General features: G+C 56.4%; 1 protein-coding gene across 1 annotated transcript in view; it reads left to right on the top strand.

Moving 5' to 3' along the window:
- Window positions 1-18,620, top strand: part of SRRM3 (serine/arginine repetitive matrix 3) — a 55,005-nt gene that overhangs the window by 27,489 nt on the left and 8,896 nt on the right. Inside the window, exons 3-11 of the mRNA XM_077777862.1 lie at window positions 706-807; window positions 9,746-9,874; window positions 9,974-10,054; window positions 10,608-10,637; window positions 11,045-11,107; window positions 11,227-11,262; window positions 13,126-13,176; window positions 13,634-13,738; window positions 14,110-14,287. Of these exons, the coding sequence (XP_077633988.1) occupies window positions 706-807; window positions 9,746-9,874; window positions 9,974-10,054; window positions 10,608-10,637; window positions 11,045-11,107; window positions 11,227-11,262; window positions 13,126-13,176; window positions 13,634-13,738; window positions 14,110-14,287 (775 nt within the window). The remainder of the gene's footprint in view (window positions 1-705; window positions 808-9,745; window positions 9,875-9,973; window positions 10,055-10,607; window positions 10,638-11,044; window positions 11,108-11,226; window positions 11,263-13,125; window positions 13,177-13,633; window positions 13,739-14,109; window positions 14,288-18,620) is intronic.

Below are 18,620 nucleotides of genomic sequence, written 5' to 3'. Positions count from 1 at the left end.
TCAGTATCTCCCCCTCTCCACCCCCCAACTCGTGCTCTGTTTCTCTCTCCCTCAAAATAAATAAACATTTGAAAAATTAAATAAATAAATAAACATTTAAAAAATTTNGATGCCTGGGTGGCTCAGGCAATGAAGCATCCGAGTTCAGCTCAGGTCATGATCTTGTGTTTGTGAGTTCGAGCCCTGCATCGGGGTCTGTGCTGACAGCTTGGAGCCTTATTCAGATTCAGTATCTCCCCCTCTCCACCCCCCCACTCGTGCTCTGTTTCTCTCTCCCTCAAGATAAATAAACATTTGAAAAATTAAATAAATAAATAAACAAACATTTAAAAAATTTTAAAAAATTAAAAAGANGACCTGCCCTGGGGGTGGGGGAGGACCTGGAGGAAGCACACAGCCTCCTCCCCACAGTCTTCCCCCCTCCCCCCACCTCCCTGGACAACTTCCTTTTTTGGTTCATTTGTTTGTTTGGCTGCTCGGTGCATGTTTGTTTAGTTGGTTGGTTGTCTGATTTGGGGCAAAAAGCCTTGAGCTTCCCCAGTGCTGAGAGCCTTGCTTGGTGCTGTGACCTCAGACAGGTCATTGCAAGCCGGAAGGTGCACTTGTGATGGGTGCGGAGGGAGGTTGGAGCATGGCAGGTCAGGTAGGGTGGGGAGGGAAGGAAAGCCAAGAAGGGCAACCCTCACCCTCCCTGTACCTTTGCAGGTACTCTGAGGAGGAGACCCGACAGAAGGTCAGGACTTTCCGGCAGATGCTGATGGAGAAGGAGGGAATGCTCACCAGGGAAGACCGGCCTGGGGGCCACATGTGAGTGCTCCCCTGCATGGGGGTGGGGGACTGAAGGGTGTGAGTTCAGGCAGTAGCTGGGTGCCAGAGGGGCCTTTCCAAGATCCCTCTAGGGGACTGGGGGGCATTGAGGAAGAGGAGGAGGGGAGGGCACCAGCCTGGCCCGGGCACAAATCAGGGGGGCCCCCTGGGGCATCATCTAGGGCTCCCCTGCTGCCCCAGGTTCTATCTATGGCTCAGCAGTGAGGGGAGGCAGCTCGGAGCCCAGCTTGAGAAATCCTGGGCTGCAAATCAGGAAACTTCAGAAATGTTCTGACCCCAGCCTGGCTGCTGGCTGACAGTGGGGCCCCTGGCTAGCCCCTCTTCCCCAATTATTACCACCTGTAAAATGGGTTCCCAGAGTAAGCACATGTTCCGGAAAGTAGGAACCGACCCACCAAATGCAATTGAGAGTGTGACTAAAGTCCCATCAGGTAAAGAGAGCAAAGGCTCTGCGGGGGTCACATCTTGCACCTGTCACAGGACAGGAGGAGCACCAGTGTGACACAAGCCGTGGGCTTGGCATCTAATGGGGAGGCGGATTTGTGTCGGGTTAGAGATACTGGGGACAAGAATGCCCTACAAGAATGCAGCAGGCTGCTGTAGGAGAGTGGGGGCAGCCCGTGCCTGTGAGGGTCCAGGCCAGGCGGGATGGCCGACCGCGCCCCATGCCTGGCAGGCAGTGCGCCCTGAGGGGCATCGTGTGCCTTCCCTTCGCTGAGCCTCCGAGCCCCCACCTGGTTCTGGCTCTGGGCAGGACAGAGGACAGAGGGTGCGTGAGCCGCCAGGGTAGACACTCCTGGCATTTCCTCTGGGGTGGGACTACTTTGGGGAGCAGGCATCTTGCCAAGGCCCCTAAACCCCTGTCACCTTTGCTCACACCAAACAAAAAGAGAGCAGCACCCTCTGAGAGATTCTCCTGTTGAGGGTTTTTTTTTAATTTTTTTTTTTGTTTTTTTTGAGAGATGGAGAGAGACAGAGCACAAGCAGGGGAGGGGCAGGGAGAGAGGGAGACACAGAATCCAAAGCAGGCTCCAGGCTCTGAGCTGTCAACACAGAACCCGACACAGGATTCAAACCCACAAATCCTGAGATCATGACCTGAGCGGAAGTCAGCCGCTTAACCGACTGAGCCACCGAGGTGCCCCTCCTGTCTCCATTGTCTTAAGGACAGACAGCATTACAGGAGTAGCCAGACCTGGATGGGCAGCCGGGAAACCCTTTCTGCGTCCTTCTGGATGGCTGGGGGCTCCAGGGATGGGGAAGTTCCGCCGTACGCTACCTAAACTTGACCTCTCTGCCAGGGCAGCCCAGGCTTGCGAGGGGCTCCCAGGCGACCTAGGGGAGCCAGGCTCGGGCTGAGGAGGCAGCCCTGATCACCACCTCTCTCTCTCATAGCCACTCCTGCGCCCCCTCCAGTCAGGGAGGCCCATCCGCGCACCGCCCCCCCCGCCCTCCCCCAGGGCAGGGCAGCCCCTCTCTTCCCTTCCTAAAGCTCCTGAGAACTGCTGCTGCCTGTACCACCTCCAGACCCGGAGACTGGCTTTCTGACCTGTGCCCCCTGAAATCACCCCCGTGCTTTTCTAGAAAATCACCCTCTTCTACACACTGTGAGGGACAGGGGCCTGTGTGGACTCTTCCTTCCAGCAAGAAGCCTGCCCTTCTCCCCTCTCCCAGGCTCCNCAGAGCCCGACGCGGGGCTCGAACCCATGAACCGTGAGATCATGACCTAAGCGAAAGTCGGACGCTTAACCGACTAAGCCACCCAGGCACCCCTAATGTTTATTTATTTTTGAGAGAGAGAGTGTGAGCAGAAGAGGGGCAGAGGGAGAGGGAGAGAGGGTCTGAAACGGACTCTATGCTCACAGCAGAGATGTGGGCCTCAAACTCACAAACCACGAGATCATGACCTGAGCCAAAGTCAGACAGTTAACTGACTGAGCCACCCAGGCGCCTCCCAGGCTCCTTCCTTTTAATCGAATTCCCCGTCCTTCCTCAGCTCTGCTTCCTCCTCTGGCTGCCATCCCATGTTTTTCTCTCCCTTTTCAATCGAATTTCTGTAGAGCAGGTGGCAGGCATTGCTACTACTTCCTTAGGCCACAGAGGGTCAGCTTCCGCCCCAACCCCTGTGACCTGCTCACACCACGGCCTCCAGAGCCCTGCGTCCCGTGACCCGTGCGTCTCGGCAGGCCTGGCCTCTCTCTGGCCAGGGTCACCCCTGTGCATCCCCTTCTGGAAGCCTACTTTTCCCCTGGCTTCCAGGATGCGCTTCTCTGTTTCCTCCTGCCACCCTGGTGGCTCCCTCTGTCTCCCTTTGCCTCTCTCTTCCTCCCAGATGTTGGACTCTCCCCTCTGCCTTCCCTCTTCTCCCTGGGACAAGGGGATCTCATCTGTTCCCCAGCTGAGATGCCCCCTGTGACTGGGTACCCTCAAGTCTTTCCCAGTGGTCTTGATCTCGTCCTTCCCTGAATGAACGATGCATGTAAGAACCAGGACGCACTGGGAAATCCACCAGTGTGTCTGTCATCATAAGAAATGTCCTTGGGGGCCTGTGCTGAGTGTCTGCCTCCCCCCCCCACTCCGCTCCGTGCCAGTGCTAAGAGCAGGGAGGAGAGGAGGGGAAGGTGGGCCCCCTGCCCCACCCCGGGTAGAAGCACAAACCTGAAACCTGAAACCAGGAATCACCAGCAGCCCCTGACAAGAAGAAACACCAGGGCCTGCTTGAACCATTTAGCCCTTGTGTGTGCTCAGTGGAGGAAGAGAGAGCGACAGGCTGGGGTGGTCAGTCATGAAGGCCCCCTTGGAAGAGGCAGTGTCTGGAGGATTCGATGGTCAGGGAGGACTCCTGCTTTGGAGGCAGAGAAGAGTGTAGCCGAGGCTGGGCCCTGGGATTCCACTGGGTGCAAGAAGGTGCTGTCAGAAGACTGAGCTTATCGGTTTTGTGTACTGCTCTATCCCTATACCTGGAACACTGCAGCTCGCCCCATTTTCCCCAAAGCCTCCGTTTCCTCCTCTATGTGGGAAAAGGGGTGGGGCCGGAAGGTTTCTTCTAGCTCAGGGAGCCGAAATGCTGTGAAAATAGCACTCCAAACGGTGACTGAGATGAGCTAAGGAGGCTGATGGTGGCCTGGATAATAACTCGCAGGCTGGGAGGAGCCTGCTGGCTGTGGTGCTGAGCCCCGAGGCCCAAGGCAGAGGAGGTGACAGAGAGCTGGTGACAGATTGGCCGTGTGCCTTCCTGTGGACTGGCATCTGACTATGGATCTTCACTTCCTAGCTCCGAGTCCGGGGTAGTGGAGAGAGAGTGTGGGCTCTGGCGTCAGGCATCTCACCTGTCTCAACCTCTAAGTTCAGTGTTAACCCCATGGACCCTGGATCCCAGCTCAACCGCACCCCGGCTATATGGCTTGGGCAGGTCCTTGACTTCTCTAGGCCTTTACTTTACTTCTGGGTCCCTCTTTATAAAAGGGACCAACTGGCAGTCCCTGTGCTCATGCCTCTGGCTTCCTGACCCTGATACCCAACCCCACTCATAGTCTGGCATTTTGAGACACGGAGAAATCCAGTGCCCTCTCAGAGGGAGGTGGCAAAGCCGGAGCCAGCAGAAGGGTCACCACTCAGGGAGGAAAGGAGGAAGGATATCTGATTTTAACCCTCCATGGACTGTAAGAGCCTATGGTACCTCCCATTCAGGAAAAGGGTCTTCAAGGGGCAGAATCACTCCCACTGCTTTTTATCCCCAGGGATCCTCTTTCCTCCTTACGTTAATCTACCAGTTTGAGTGACAGTCTCTTGACACAGACCACCTTCGGTCTACTCTCCACCCCAGATACCAGGACATCATATGGCTGCAGTATATGGACCGGATTCCATAGATGGTGGCAGCCGGTGGAAGGTTTTGGAGGAGGTGGGATGTGGTCCGACAAATGTTTGGGGACTTTCTTCTTGGAAAGAGGAATCAGAAAGGTGACAGTCAGGGAGAACCGTGGGGCAGCTGGCACAGTAATCTGGAAGCCAGGTGACAGCGAGAAGTCAGGTCCCAGAGACAGTGAGAGAGGACACGCCTTTGTCCTTGGAAACAGATTGGCGTTGGGAGCCTGTTGTACCCCAGAAACCCTCTGTGGTTCCCCACCACCCATGTAGCTGAGTCTAGACACCCTGGCCTCGTACTGAAGGCTCTCTTCACTCACTCCAGCCCCGTTCCCAGCTCCCAGCCTCCCGCAGAGGCCAGCCTCCCTGCTGGCAGCTCCCAGCTCCCTCCATGCCTTTACTCATCCTGGGCCCCTCTGCACTGGTTCTAATTCACCCCGTCATTCAGGGCTGCCTCTAAAAACCACTCCACCGATATTCCCAGGATAAAAGTAAACCCTTTTCCTCTTTGGAATACACACAATGCTTTCTTACTTCTCATGGTTGCTACCAGTTCTGTTTTGTTTTTCCCTCATTCTAATAGACAAGCCTTAAGAATAATTGTTCATAGTTATGTAACATTTAAAAAATGCTTGGGAGAGGTTTATGGCAAACGATATTCATAAGCTACTCCCTAACACAGTGAGCAAATTCCAGTCTTTTTTTTTTCCTGTGCATCCAATTTGCTACACAGTGCGATATCTCTGTGCCTCCTTGTTTTATCTATAAGATGGGAATATTCACAATGGTACCCATGTCACAGAGCTGTTTGAGCATTAAATGATTAAATGAGATAAATGCTCTCATTAGAATCACGCCTGACCTTGTGCCCCATGCACAGTGAGGAGCAAGGGGAGAGGCCGAGGGCCTGACTCATCCCTGCTCCTGCCACCTGTCCTGCCGTCCTGTTCGTCCCTGTCCCCGCCACCGCTGCCCCTGTCCCAGGCACCAGGCAGACTTGTCATGCCGCTGAGTGAAGGAGCAGAGAAAGCAGACCCTTTGCCTGCAATCCTCCCCTCCTCTGTCTGGACTCATTCATCTGTCCATTGGCCATTATGCTCCTGGCTAATGGGAAACAGAACCAGTTAATGAGAGAAACTGCTGGCAACAAGCTAGAGCGTGTGACAGGCAGTCTTTACCCAGGTCAGAGCCTTGGCTGGGGCAGCCGGTCCAACATGTGTCCTGTGCGGTGAGGACCCTTGGTCCGTCCATCCTTGGTCTCTTGTCACCAGACCCTGGCTGTTTGACTGGCTTTGGTCAGCTCTTGGGGGCTTGGTTCGTTCTATCGTAGGAGAGTAATGCCTCCCCTACCTATTCCACAGACGTGGTGAGGAGTCAACCAGATAACAAACACGAATTTAAGAGCAGGAAGTACTAGGGGGTGCCTGGGTGGCTCAGTTGGTTAAGCATCGGACTCTTGATTTCGGCTCAGGTCATGATCTCACACTTTGTGAGTTCAAGCCCTGCATAGGACTCTGTGCTAGGCAGTGCAGAGCCTGCTTGGGATTCTCTCTCTCTCTCTCTCTCTCTCCTGCTCACGTACATGTGCGTGCACGCGCGCTGTCTCTCGCTCTCTCTCTCAAAATAAATAAATAAACTTAAAAAAAAAAAAAAAAGAGCAAAGGGGCACCTGGGTGGCTCAGTCGGTTAAGCATCTGACTTCAGCTCAGGTCATGATCCCGTGGTTCGTGAGTTCAAGCCCCGTGTCGGGCTCTGTGCTGACAGCTCAGAGCCTGGAGCCTGCTTCAGATTCTGTGTCTCTCTCTCACTCTGCCCTTCCCTTACTTTCTCTCTCTCAGAAATGAATAAACTTCAAAAAAGAATTTTTTTTTAAAGAGTAGGAAGTGTTAAACAAATCTAGAACTCCATGCATACGCCCACAACTGTGTTTATAAAGTAGAGAGGCCAGGGCTGAGCTAACATCTGCAGCGAAGTCAAGGCCAGTCCTGTTTGCATGTGAATTCTCAAAGCCAATTGCATAAGTGAACTTATATCCTTTACTCAAAGGTTCCAAAACCAAAGGGAATGTTCCTTTCCTTCTCTGGGCCTCCGTTTTCTCATCTGTAAAATGGGGAGGTGTGATTTCTCTAAATCAGATAGTGATTCCGATTGGGATTTGTGAACATTTGAGAGCAATTGAAACATTAGAGAACATTCTGGTTAGTGATATTATCATCCAGGAAACACAGGCTTGGAGAATGCAGGGTTCTAGCCTTGGGAGATCCCGAAAGACAGATGTACTGATATCAGCTGCACAAAGTCACCAAGAGAAAAGTCGCCAAGGCCCATTTATACCCCTGGAACATGTAGGGCTTGTCTTACCAGAAGGTTCTGAGACCCTGTGCCCCTCCCTGAGCCCACCACTCAATGCCCTGTGCTTGTCCTTCAATGCTCCCAGCAGATAAGAGCCCAAGTAAACCTCTCAGAAGGGACCACTGAGTGAGAAAGGCCAACTGAGAAGACCCCAGGGAGGGAGGATACTGAAGTTCTGTCCCTGGGACAGAGGAAGAAAGATATCTGTAGGGGTGCAGCCGCAGAGCAGGAGGGCGCAGCGCGGGAAAGGAGGAGCTTGAATGTTACTTACAGGCAAAAAAGGATCCCTGCCCAGGGCAGCCCCCAGACTGAGCTGTTTTAATTTGTAAATAACCTTTATCAGGATAAACGGAAGCTCCCTCCTGCCATCGGCTCACCCACACAGTGTTCGAGGTGCCCTTCAGTTTCACCAAAGACTGTGTTTTATGTGTCAGGCATTTGTGTGGCAATGTGGGGACGACAAGGTTGGGGACAGTGGAGACGGGGGCGAGGACCAGCTGAAGAGCTGGAGATTTCAGGAACAAGAAAGAAGCCACAGGCTTCAGAGAGAGGAACGTGGGGAGGAGCAGAGAAGTTTGAACAGAGGGTATGGGGATGTTTGGCTCCGTGGCGGTGCGGGGAGAATGACCTGCAGCCCTCCCCCATCACCCCAGAGAAACCTCCCACACTACCTGTGTGACTTCAGGATCGCCCAGGACCAGGTCTGTGTTTAGGAATCGAATGGCATTCTCAATACTGGCCTCCAGGCTAGCTAACACTGTCAGAATTTGGGCTACATTCTTTTTCTTTAAGTTTATTTATTTTAAGAGAGAGAAAGAGAATGAGCTGGGGAGGGGGAGAGAGAGAGAGAGAAAGAGAGAGAGAGAGAGAGAGAGAGAGAATCCCAAGCAGGCCCCTCGCTGTCAGCGCAAAGCCCGATACAGGGCTCAAACTCACAAACTGTGAGATCATGACCTGAGCCAAAACTCAGAGTCACTTAACCTACTGAGCCACCCAGGCGCCCCAATTCTTTTTTTTTTTTTAATACAAAATCAGTTCTTCAAAGAACAGATTAGTGGGTGCTCTTCTGGAGATTTGCTCCTGGAAATCCTTTCACCTTGTGGCTGTGGTCTGCCTTCCTTGGTCTGTCATTCTCTCTCTCTCACTCTTTCTCTCTCATATATCACAATCCAGGGGGAGAAGGTGATGGTGTGTCAGTGTCTGACAAGGGCCCCTCGGTCTAAAAGGGGCAACCATGTGTGGGACGACTGACTCGTGTCAGGAGCTTCATAGAATCTCGCTTAATCCTCTCCTCAGCTGGGATATTCTTTTCCTGCTTGTGGAGATAACGGCCTGGGGACTCAGTGAGCATGGTCATGCCTGGATTGAGACCTGTCTGTGCGAATCCAAAGCTTGTGTCATGTCCTTAATGCTCTGCGGTCCCCAGCGTGGGCCTGCCTTACTCTGGGCAGGGCAAGAGTGAGGCTGCTGAGCAGCACCCGGGAGTGAGGGTAGTGGTACCCCAAGCAGGGCTGAGCCTGCATCTGGGAAGGGCACTGTCTGAGCCAGCAAGAAAGGAAGAACGGAAGGTGGGGAAGCCACCACTTTGAAGCCATTACCCTGGAGCTGGGCTTTGGAGGGTCGCTTCTGGGCCGTTCAATTAAAGAAAAAAAAAGTTGCACAGTACTGTTTCCCTCAGAGAATCCCCCAGCGGCCTTATAACATCGTTATCATGCTCATCTTGGAGAAGAGGCTCAGAGAGGGGGGATGACAGGTACCAAGTCACCCAGGGACTCAGGGGCAGCACATGATGAGCACACGCCTGCTGCTTCAAAGCTCGCGCTCTTGCGGGAAGCCCTGCTGCCTTTAGGAAGAAAGGGTCCTTAGGCGAAGTGCCCGCAGGGAGCAAACATCTGTGGCAGTAGTTGGCTGTGGGCTCCTGAGCCGGGAGAAGGGACGGGACGCTGCGGTCCCTGCTGAGTGCAGGGGGAGGGCTCTGCAAGATAGATGGGGAGCCTCGGAGGCGGCAGAGCGCTGGGGCCAGCGCCGCTGCCACCGGGCGGCGGTGATTGATGAGAGCCCGGCAGCGGCTGCGGGAGAAGCGCAGCCAGGCCTCGTGAGGCTGCGGAGAGGAGGGCGAGGAGAGGCCATGAATATTTCAGAGCCGCAGCCTGGGCTGGGGGGCCGCGTGGGGGCGGGGACGCGGGTGGGGACTAGGCCAGCGTGCGCGGTTGGGAGCTAGGAGGGTGGGAAGGGGCTCTCGGGGAGAGCGGGGCTCATGAGAGGAAGGGGGGCTGCGGACGGGGAGTGGGCTGAGAGAGGGGCAGCGGGGTAGGGGTAGGACAGTGGGGCTCAGGGGCACAGGGATCCGTGAAAGGGGGCTCTGTGCGGAAACGGGGACTGGGGAGGGCAGAGGAGCAACATGAATGGCGGTGAGGGAATCGGTGAGGGGAGGGCCACACCAAGGAGGAGGGGGCTCACTGAGAGGTGAGACCAGAGAAGGGACCGAGCGTGGGGAGGGCCTCGCTGAGGCCGAGCGCCTGCAAGGGTAGCAGCCCTTTGGGTCGCCCAGATCCCCGCCTGACCCTCTAGGGCTCGGGGGCAGCATCCCGCAGACCTTGAGGGAGGACCAAGCCTCGGGGTGCGGCGCTGAGAACCCGGCAGGGGGCAGAAGGCCCAGCCCTGGGGCGCGGGTGGTGAGCGTCCCTGTCGCCAGCAGCGTGGCGGAGACCCCGCGGCTGCTCGAGGGCGCTGAGCCGGGCCTGGAGTACGCGCCCTTGGACGAGGACGACGGCCCAGTGGACTGCGACTGCCCGGCCGCCTGCTACCGCGGGCACCGGGGGTACAGGTCAGCGCCCGCCGCGGCGGGGAGCGTTGGGGGGAAGGGGGCCGGAGCCTCCCCTCCTCCTTCACCGCCCACTCTCACGTCCCACCCCCTGTCACCCAGGACCAAGCACTGGTCCAGCAGCTCGGCGTCGCCCCCTCCCAAGAAGAAGAAGAAAAAGAAAGGTGGCCACCGGAGAAGCCGGTGAGAGCGCCGCCCGCCGGAGGGGGAGGGGTGGGGTCCCCCAGGTGCGCCCCCTTCTGCGGGCAGGAGACCCTAAGTCGCATTTGTGAGACCCTAAGTCGCATTTGTGAAACCCGTCCCTAGCAGCAGCCTCGACCCTTTGCCCTTACTGAATCCCGCCCCTTCACTGTGCGGGGGCGGGGCAACGAAGGCCCCTCCCCCTCACTGGCCCCACCCCCTGTCGGACCCCTCCCTTCACCAGGCCCCTCTCCCTCGCGGAGCGCCCCCCTTTGGCCCAGCCCCCTCCCCTCAGTGGCACTCATCTACCCTAGAACTAGACGCACTGATCCGGCCCCTAGGTCGCAGTCGGCCTGCTCCCAGCCCCCCACCTCCCTCCCCCAGGGGTCCTGCACTCAACACTTCAAGTGTGAGTGGTCTGGAGAGGAGGGGTTTAGCTGGGTCACATCTGTGGCTCCCCATCTGTGTGTCCCCCTCTCCTGTCCTTAATGAGACCCTGGCAGACTTCTGGAGCCCCAACTAACTCTGTCTGTCCTTTTTTCTCCCTGACCCTCAGCAAAAAGAGGAGACTGGACTCCGAGTGCAGGTCAGTGTCACTGGTTACTGGGGCTGGGGGACAGGGGTGAGGATGTCTGTGGGTGGACAAGACTCCAAGACCATCCCCCAGAGACAGGAGGCCTGTCACCTCAGGCCCTGGACCCTGCAAGCTGCCAATGTGCCAGCTTTGCCACCATTGGAGCCTCTAACATTTGGGTTTGAAACAGCCCTCACTTACAATGCCAAGGAGGCTGAACGGTGGCTAGGGGACAGCAGAGCGGCTCCATCACCTACCCTTAGGGCCCTTCCTGACCCTCAGGGCGTCAGGTTACTTTGTACTATGGGCAGCTGACTTCAGCTGGATGCCGGAGGCACCCAGGTTTCCCCAGCCATTTCCAGCTGCCCCTCCCTGTAGGGCACCAGTTCACTAGAGCCCACCCCACCCTGTGTCCACAGCTGTGGGAGCTCCTCACCCCTGCGCAAGAAGAAGAAGAGTGTGAAGAAGCACCGCAGAGACAGGTACCTTCCCTCCTCTGGGGCCTCCTCTCACTCCTGTCAGCCCAGGACCATGGCTGTGCAGATCTGTGTCCCCAGGCCACCCCAGACAAGCTCAAGAGAACCCTTTTGTGGCCCTACAGGTCTGATTCTGGGTCCCGGAGGAAGAGACGACACAGGTGAGTGATGCCCTGCTAAGGATGTGGACAGAGGCTAGTGCTATCCCTCGGGGACCAAGGCCCAAGGGAAGAAGTGATGGGAGGGGGGTGGTGAGGGTCTTCCCCTGCTCCATCCTCCCCCTGAGACTCCTTCTGGGAGGCAGGCAGGGAAAGGTGGAGGGGGGAGAGGAGGAATGTCAATTGTTTGCAACGCTTTCTGGTCCCATGAATCAGCCTTGATGTCAGGAAGGGAGAAGCATCAAGACCCCACATTGCAGGGAAAGGGCATCCATACAGAAGGCAAGCTCGATGGGTAGGAGACAGGTGGGCGAGCTGTGGCTGTGGCTGTGGCTGGTGGTGCTGTCTGGAGGACAGGTGCCAGCCCCTAAAGAGACCTGACTGACAGGCCAAGGAGCTGGCCTCCAACCACGTAGGGCAGGGAGCCAGCATGGGGCTCTGAGCAGGACAGTGACTTGTTCAGGATGGATTAGGGGAGGGGAAGGGAGAGGAGGGGAGGGGAGGGGAGGGGAAGACGTGAAAGTCAAGAGCCCTGACAGAGGCTGGGGTAGGGAAAGTAGAAAACAGCATGGAGAGAAGGAAGATGTAGGGCAGTCCCAACCCCTTGGCTGGCATGAGGGCCAGAGCCCCTCCCAGCAGCCCTGAAGAGGGGCAGAGTCCCCAGTCTCATTTCTGCTGTGGGAATTCGCCCAGGGCCATTTGTCAGGTGGGGCAGGAGCTAAATAAATAACTAATCCTGAATCTCTAATTTCCCCAGTTTCCCATCTTCCTTCCCTTCCTTTCTTCTCCACTTCTTAAGGGCCAGTATGTGCCCCAACTGCCCCCTAGTGGTCATCATCCATCTGCACAGATCCTCTGGCCAGCAGCCAGGAGTTCTGGAAAGGACCTAGAGATGACCTAGGGCTAGACCAGCTCCACGTGGGGAGACTGAAGCCCAAAGCAACATGGGTTCTAGAACTAAAATCTTTGGTCTCCTGGGCCTGCCCCCACCTGCTCTGCTCCTGTGAGAAACACATCCCAGTGTTTCTTAGCATCACTTCATTCTTGGTCAGTAGGAGGCATCTGTCCAGGACTAGAAGGATCCAGCAGGAATCTGGTGGCATCAGGGAGGGTGGGGCTAAGAGATCTACAGGGACCAGGGGTGGAATGAGACCTTAGATACCTACAAGGAAGCGTTTCAGTCCTTTTGTCAAAGGGGGAAGGAGAACACTGTGGGGCCTGCCCCAGGGAGATGGATGGGATGGGACGGTATGGGGCAGGATTGGGTGGGATGGAAAGCTCTAGGGACAGCCCATGGTGAGAAGCCAGAGGACTTAAATGCAGGGAGATTACGCCCATGGGCAAGTATTTCTTTCTTAAATCCCTGGGGAGCTGGCCCAGAGGTGGGCCGCTCTCTGAGGGGGCAGAAAGGGAGGAAGCCTCGGCTCTGCCCTAGACAGCCCCATCTGAGGGGACCTGGGACACAGGGGACACAAATTAGGTGTGGAAGGGCCACCCCCACCATGATGACTCATAGAGGGGCCTGTCCTGAGACCGATTCCAGAAGGAAGGGACAAGTCAGCCTTCTGGGGTGGTGGATACATCCCTTATGGCACGCCCAGGAGGAGCAGCACCTGAGGCCCAGATAGGCAGTGATCCTGGACCCGGGCTTACAGGAGAAGGAAGGAAGGAGGCGTGGCTGTGTGAAAGGAACCAAAGCAGGGAGGTGGAATGAGCAAGTCCACACCAGCTGGGGTAGGGATGTGGGGCTCAGATCCCAGACAGGAACAAATCTCACCTCCCTCAGCCCAGTACCTAGGCTCAGCCCTGCTCCTGGCCCCATGCTGGGCTCAGGCCAGCTGTCCCCTCAGCCTCTGCTTTCTGCAGATCTCGAAGCCCCAAGAGCAAAAGGAAAGAGAAGAACAAAGAGAGGAAGAGGTGAGAACCATTCTCTAGCTCCTCTGCCTCTCCCACCCCTTCCCCCACTCTGGCCCCCAAACCTGGCCTTCTAGAATCCCAGAATTGGGCCCTTGGAGATAGTTCTTTTTGTCCCCACTGCCCAGATGGAAAAATTCGGACCCAGAGAGGAAGCCAAGAGCCCTTGTGGGTCAGTGGCAGAGCCAGAACTGAAACCCAGGCCTCTTGCCTCCCAGTCCTGGGTTCTTTCAAGTTCTGTCTTTATTACCCCTCACATCCCTCACTCCCTTACTCCCCACGTCCCTCAGTGAGGTCTTGGGGATCCTGGCTGTCTAGAGAAAAGGGTGCTTTTTCCTAATTCCCACAAATGACCCACATGGACTAGAGGAGCTATTTCTGTAGGACACGGTAGGGGACGGGGTCCCCCGTGGGGAGGTCGGGGGGGGGGGACTTAGGGACTGGCTGGTTTCTCTCCCAGGCCACACGCGGAGTCCCCAGGTCGGAGGCCCCGTCGCCACAGCAGCGGCAGCTCCCAGAGCCCCTCCCTCTCCTCCCATTACAGCGATTCCAGATCACCCAGCAGGTAGGTTCATGGCCCCTTGGAAACAAACGCTCCAGAGGTCGTTCAGCTCGGTTCTCTGCTGGGGGGGGAGGCGGCTTGTGGATCAAACCCTCCCAAGGGTTGGGGAAGGGGCTGGTGGGCAGAACAGCAGTTGGTGGGTGGAAGTCTACCAGGAACGTGCAGGTGCCCACCCCCTGGGAGTGGGCAAGGAAGAGCTTCCGGCCGTGCCTCTTGGAAATCGAGGCAATAGGTGGGCTAGGGCCTTGCTCTCTAAATGCAAGCGAGAGGCAGGGGAAGGGCCTGCCCTTGGGGGGGAGGGGGGGCAGCGGTTCCACTTGTAGAGGGGGTGGTCCCACGCCGGCTGCCCGCCACGTCCCGTCCCCACCCCCCAGGCTGAGCCCCAAGCACCGAGATGACGGGCGGAAAACGGGCAGCCAGCGGTCCAGCGGGAGCCGGTCGCCTTCCCCGTCCGGCGGCAGCGGATGGGGGTCGCCCCAGCAGAACGGCGGCAACAGACAGCGGAGCGGAGCGCACGGGAGCCGCCCCGGCTCGGCGCACAGCCCGCCAGATGTACGTACGCTTCGCTTTGCGGAGGGTTCCCGCGCCGTTTGCGGGCTGCGCCGCGCAGGGTGGGGGGGTCACCGCCGGGCGGGGCGTGGTGAGTGTCTAACGCGGGAGGGAGGCTCTGCTTCTCCCTCCCGGCTCGGGAACGGTCTGGAATGCTTGGTTGTTGCACCAACCTGGCCCTAGTGTCAGGGCGAGGGGGGCCTGCAGGCTTGGGCCGCCCTTGAGCTTGGCAAACCGGTGGCCAGAGAGGGCTTGACCACTGGGGCTCTCAGCCAGTTTGGGTACAGAGCTGAAGAGACTGCAGGGTCTCCTGCCTCCCTCTCTCCAGACATATTGGGGTGGGAGGGGCATGGACAATGCGAGGGGTCGCAGACAGGAACCGGATTCAGAGGCGGGATCTCCCCGGGGCACCACTTAGGCCCTGAGCCTCCCTCTCCTCCCCAAGCCCTCTCCCCCTCTCCAAGCGCCCACCCTCCTTCAACCCTCTCACTGGCCCCTCCCTTTCCCTCAAAGCCCTCCCCTTTCTCTGTCCCCAACCCGATCACCGAGCTCCATTTCTAAAGTCCCTTTTCCAAAGAGTGTGTCCTTTACCCCCAGGGACTGACTGCCCCCGCGTGTGGACAGCTGTCTCAAACCTGCAGGCACCCTTGTTCCCCGTGTTCCGTCCTTCTTAAAGCACCTGCCAGCGGCCCCCTTGCTCCCTCAGAGACTGCACACCAACACCCCCCAAAAAACGGTCCCCACCCATCCTCCAAGAAGGGCAGGGACTTCTTGAGACCCACAAGCAGGTGTGGTGATGGCAGGGGCTGGCAGAACAGACAGGCTTCTCAGCCTTTCGCAGGTGGAGGGGCTGGGCTGGGAGGGGGGTGCTCCCAAGCCCCAGGGGAGCCCCCCATCCCCTTGTGTCTGTTGATCTCAGGGAGACAGGGATGCAGTACTGGCAGGGGCACTGGGTGGCCAGAGGGACTTGGGGTGGACAGGCCTGCAGGTGCCCCCACCCCAGACCCGAAGGCTGCCTCCCAGCAGGGAGGGTGGGGGCTGCCCCTCCCCAGACCTCCGGTCTCAGCAGCAAACATGTCCGTGTTGGTCAGTTTCATTTTGATTTTTGGCTGTTTCCTTCACTCCCTTTCTTTTCTCAAACACCCTTACCCCCAAGGCCTTAGTGAGGAAAGCCAAAGGCAGCTAACAAAAGGCTCCTGGTCTCAAGGTTTTTATTTAAGGATGTTACCTGTTTCGGGACGGCCGAAACTCGGACTGGGTGCCAGGCTCTGGAGCTCCCAAGGGCCTGGCTGGGCCACATAGGGAGGATCATGCCAATGTCCCTGGATCTGTCTTGAGGGTGGAAGAGGACACACAAAGGTAGCTGAAGGCAGCCAGGACAGAGAGGGTGGACAAACTCAGAAGAGAATATGCCCATTCCCCCCCCCTCCCCCACTATGGGCTCAGAGCGCCAAACAGCTTCTCAGGGGAGCTTCCCATCCTCCTGGAAAGCCAGGGCCCAAAGAAGGCTCCATCCCACTTCTGGCCTCCTCCCCTCCCTGAGCAATAGGCCACCAAGAGCCCTGGACACATACAGACAAAATGGCCACAGTGGCGAAGTAGACTCCAGGACAGAGCAATCGGGGAAAAGGGTGTAGCCTCCAGCCTTGGGGAGGATGCCCCCAAATCTTGACTGCCTCCCAGAATGGGATTCCATTTTGGCATTGCCCCAGAGTCTCCTGGGACAGAGCACCTCTTACCCCTTTCACAAAGCATGTTCCCCAAATCCTATCCCTTCCCTCGGGCCCTGCGAGATCTGGGACCTCAGGACATTCAGGCCTCTCACCTGCCCCCCTCCAGGGAGGTGAGATGCGGGGGGGCAGAGACTTTGCCATTCACCAAAAATGTCTTTGGGGATAAGCACTGGGGGGAGTGGGGGTGTTCTTGGACGCTACCTTTAAAAAAAAAAGAGAGAGAACAAACAGAAAAAAAAGAAAAGCTCAACATTTTTAACCCCGTCTATGTTTTTGCTTGTTTTTTTAGCCTCCCATTTGAACCGTGGTAATATTGTGATTCCATTTCCTGTTCAGTTGGCAAGGGAAGAGGGTGGGGAAGTTTATGTAACTTTTTCTGTTTTGTTTTTGTTTGTATTTTCTTTTTTCCTTTGGTAATGTACAGAAATGCAAGCTATCTCTCTGGTTGGTTTTTTGTTTTTTGTTTTTCCTATCTTCTATGTTGCTCTAGAATTTTGCTTTTGTGCGTGTTACTGTGGGAGCCTCTCCTCCTAAGGCAGAGATGGGTTCGGAATCTCAAGTGAACATTGATCGTATACATAGCTCTTTATACTTCTTCTTTTTCCCCTTTGTAACCAGAATTTAAAAGGGAAGGTAACTCTTTAAAAAGGACTCCCACGCCAGCAGCCCAGGCCAAATCAGCAGCGGGAGCAAATCCTCTCCTTAATCCAGGGGGCATGTGCTGGAAATGCCTCAGCTTTTAAATTCACAGAAGTGGCCCAGACCTTTCTTCCACGTCCCTGTCTCTAAGGAAGCTTGGAGGGAAGCTGGGAGACGGCAGGAGGAAGAGAGACTTGTCCCAGATCACCAGAGGACCGTCCCAGGGCAGTGAGCACCCTGTGTCTCCCCAATTCCATCTCGTAGAAGATGACTGAGCAAGACAGGGCCAGGCCACTGGGTGCCTTCTGCGCCAGGCCCCAGATCCTAGAGGAGGGAGCTGTCCACACCAGAGAGAGTTTAGCTCAGGTGGGGGCTTCAAAGCCAGACACTCCCAGGCAAGAGAAGAAGTCCATCCTCTCCTTGAGACTAATGCCAGCTGGGTGCTCGCACTGTTGTCCCATCCCAGGTCAAGGTTAAACCCCCAAAGGGATTTCTGGGTTCTGCTATTACTGTTCCCAGAAGCTCAGAGAGGTCAAGTGACCAGCTCAAGGTCACATGGCTTTTTAGAGGTCGATCCAAAAGGAGACTCCAGCCCTCTAACCTCAAGGTCACCAGCCACAGCCAAGAGGTGGAGAGAGTGGTCAATGGAAAGAAAGCATAGTCTGGGAACCCTGAGTGAGGGAGGAGGGGCTGGGAGGGAGATGCTGGTTGTCTCAGCTCCTGCCTTCCCCCTGGGGACACCTCCAGATGTCCATGCATACTCCCAGCTCTCAACTCCCTGGCCCTGGGGCCTGCCCACACAGAGACCAGGGAATAGATGGGCCCAGCGCTAAGCAAACCCAACTCTATAAAACTATTGCTTCAGCAACTCAGGGAACCCTAACGCTCACAGTTCACACACGCATGGGGACAGAAATAGTGAGACAGAGAGGGGGCTGCTCATGGTCACATGATTTGGGACGAGAAGATACTAAGGCCAAGTGCCAGAAAAGGTGTGAGGTGTTTAAAGACTTAGAAGGCAGGGCGCCTTGGCTCTGCCTGTCCCTGGCATAGGAATTGTCAAGGGAAACCCCTCCATTTGGTGAGGATGACAGAGAAGGTTCCTGAGCAAGGCCCCTAGGCTCTCTCTGGCCTGTGCCTCTGCCTCAAACTTCATCACGAAATGGATAGCCTAGGGTGATCCCCAAGAAGAGATGCCTGTGGCACTGCCTGACCTGCTCTACCCCAGGCCTCCCCTCCGGCCCGCCCCCCCACCGCAGGGAAGAACAGTGACCAGCTGGAGGGGGGCAGTCAGAATAGGGAGGCGCATCTTGGCATTTCTTCAAGCCAGAAGGCAGAAGGGATGGGTTTTGCTAAAATGACCCCAAAGCAGAGGGGGGGAAAGCGGTAGACCGGAGGCAGGATCGGGCCTCCAAACTGAATCTGTGTTATCTTCCCTTTTAAATGCACTGATCCCTTCACCCCATCTGGCCACTCTGCCTCATTGAAATAGCTTTCCCTCTCTTTGTTCTGTCTGGGCCCACCTCTCTCCGTTTCCCTGCCTGTGTGTTCCCTTCTGCCTTTCTCTCTCTCTCTCCCTCTCTCTCTTCGTGTCACTCTGTCTCTGTCTCTCCCTCACACCGGCCTCTCTCCCCCATGCTGCCAGCCCCTCCTTTTGCCCATCTTCTGGTTCTGCTTCCATCAGCTGCTTCCTGCATGCCCTCTGGAGGTTTTCTGTTGTTTCAAGAGTTAAGGAAAGCTTGGCTATTGGAGCCTGCGGGTTTAAAAACAAAAAGAAAAGAAAAGAAAAAAAAGCAAACCGAAATGGCTGGGCAGGAGCCCCCTCCCATCCCTGGGACTAGACCAAAAGCCACCCTGGCTGGCAGGTGCCAATTCCCGAGGGGGAGCACACTTAGAGTCACTGTCTTCCCCTCCCCCCACCCGTTCTGCATTCCCAATGCAGAGACCGTCTTTTCTTTTTTATT

The sequence above is a fragment of the Crocuta crocuta genome, unplaced genomic scaffold, assembly GCF_008692635.1.
Source record: "Crocuta crocuta isolate KB4526 unplaced genomic scaffold, BGI_CrCroc_1.0 scaffold217, whole genome shotgun sequence".
NCBI classification, from domain to species: domain Eukaryota; kingdom Metazoa; phylum Chordata; class Mammalia; order Carnivora; family Hyaenidae; genus Crocuta; species Crocuta crocuta.
This window is presented reverse-complemented; position numbering and strand designations above follow the sequence as displayed.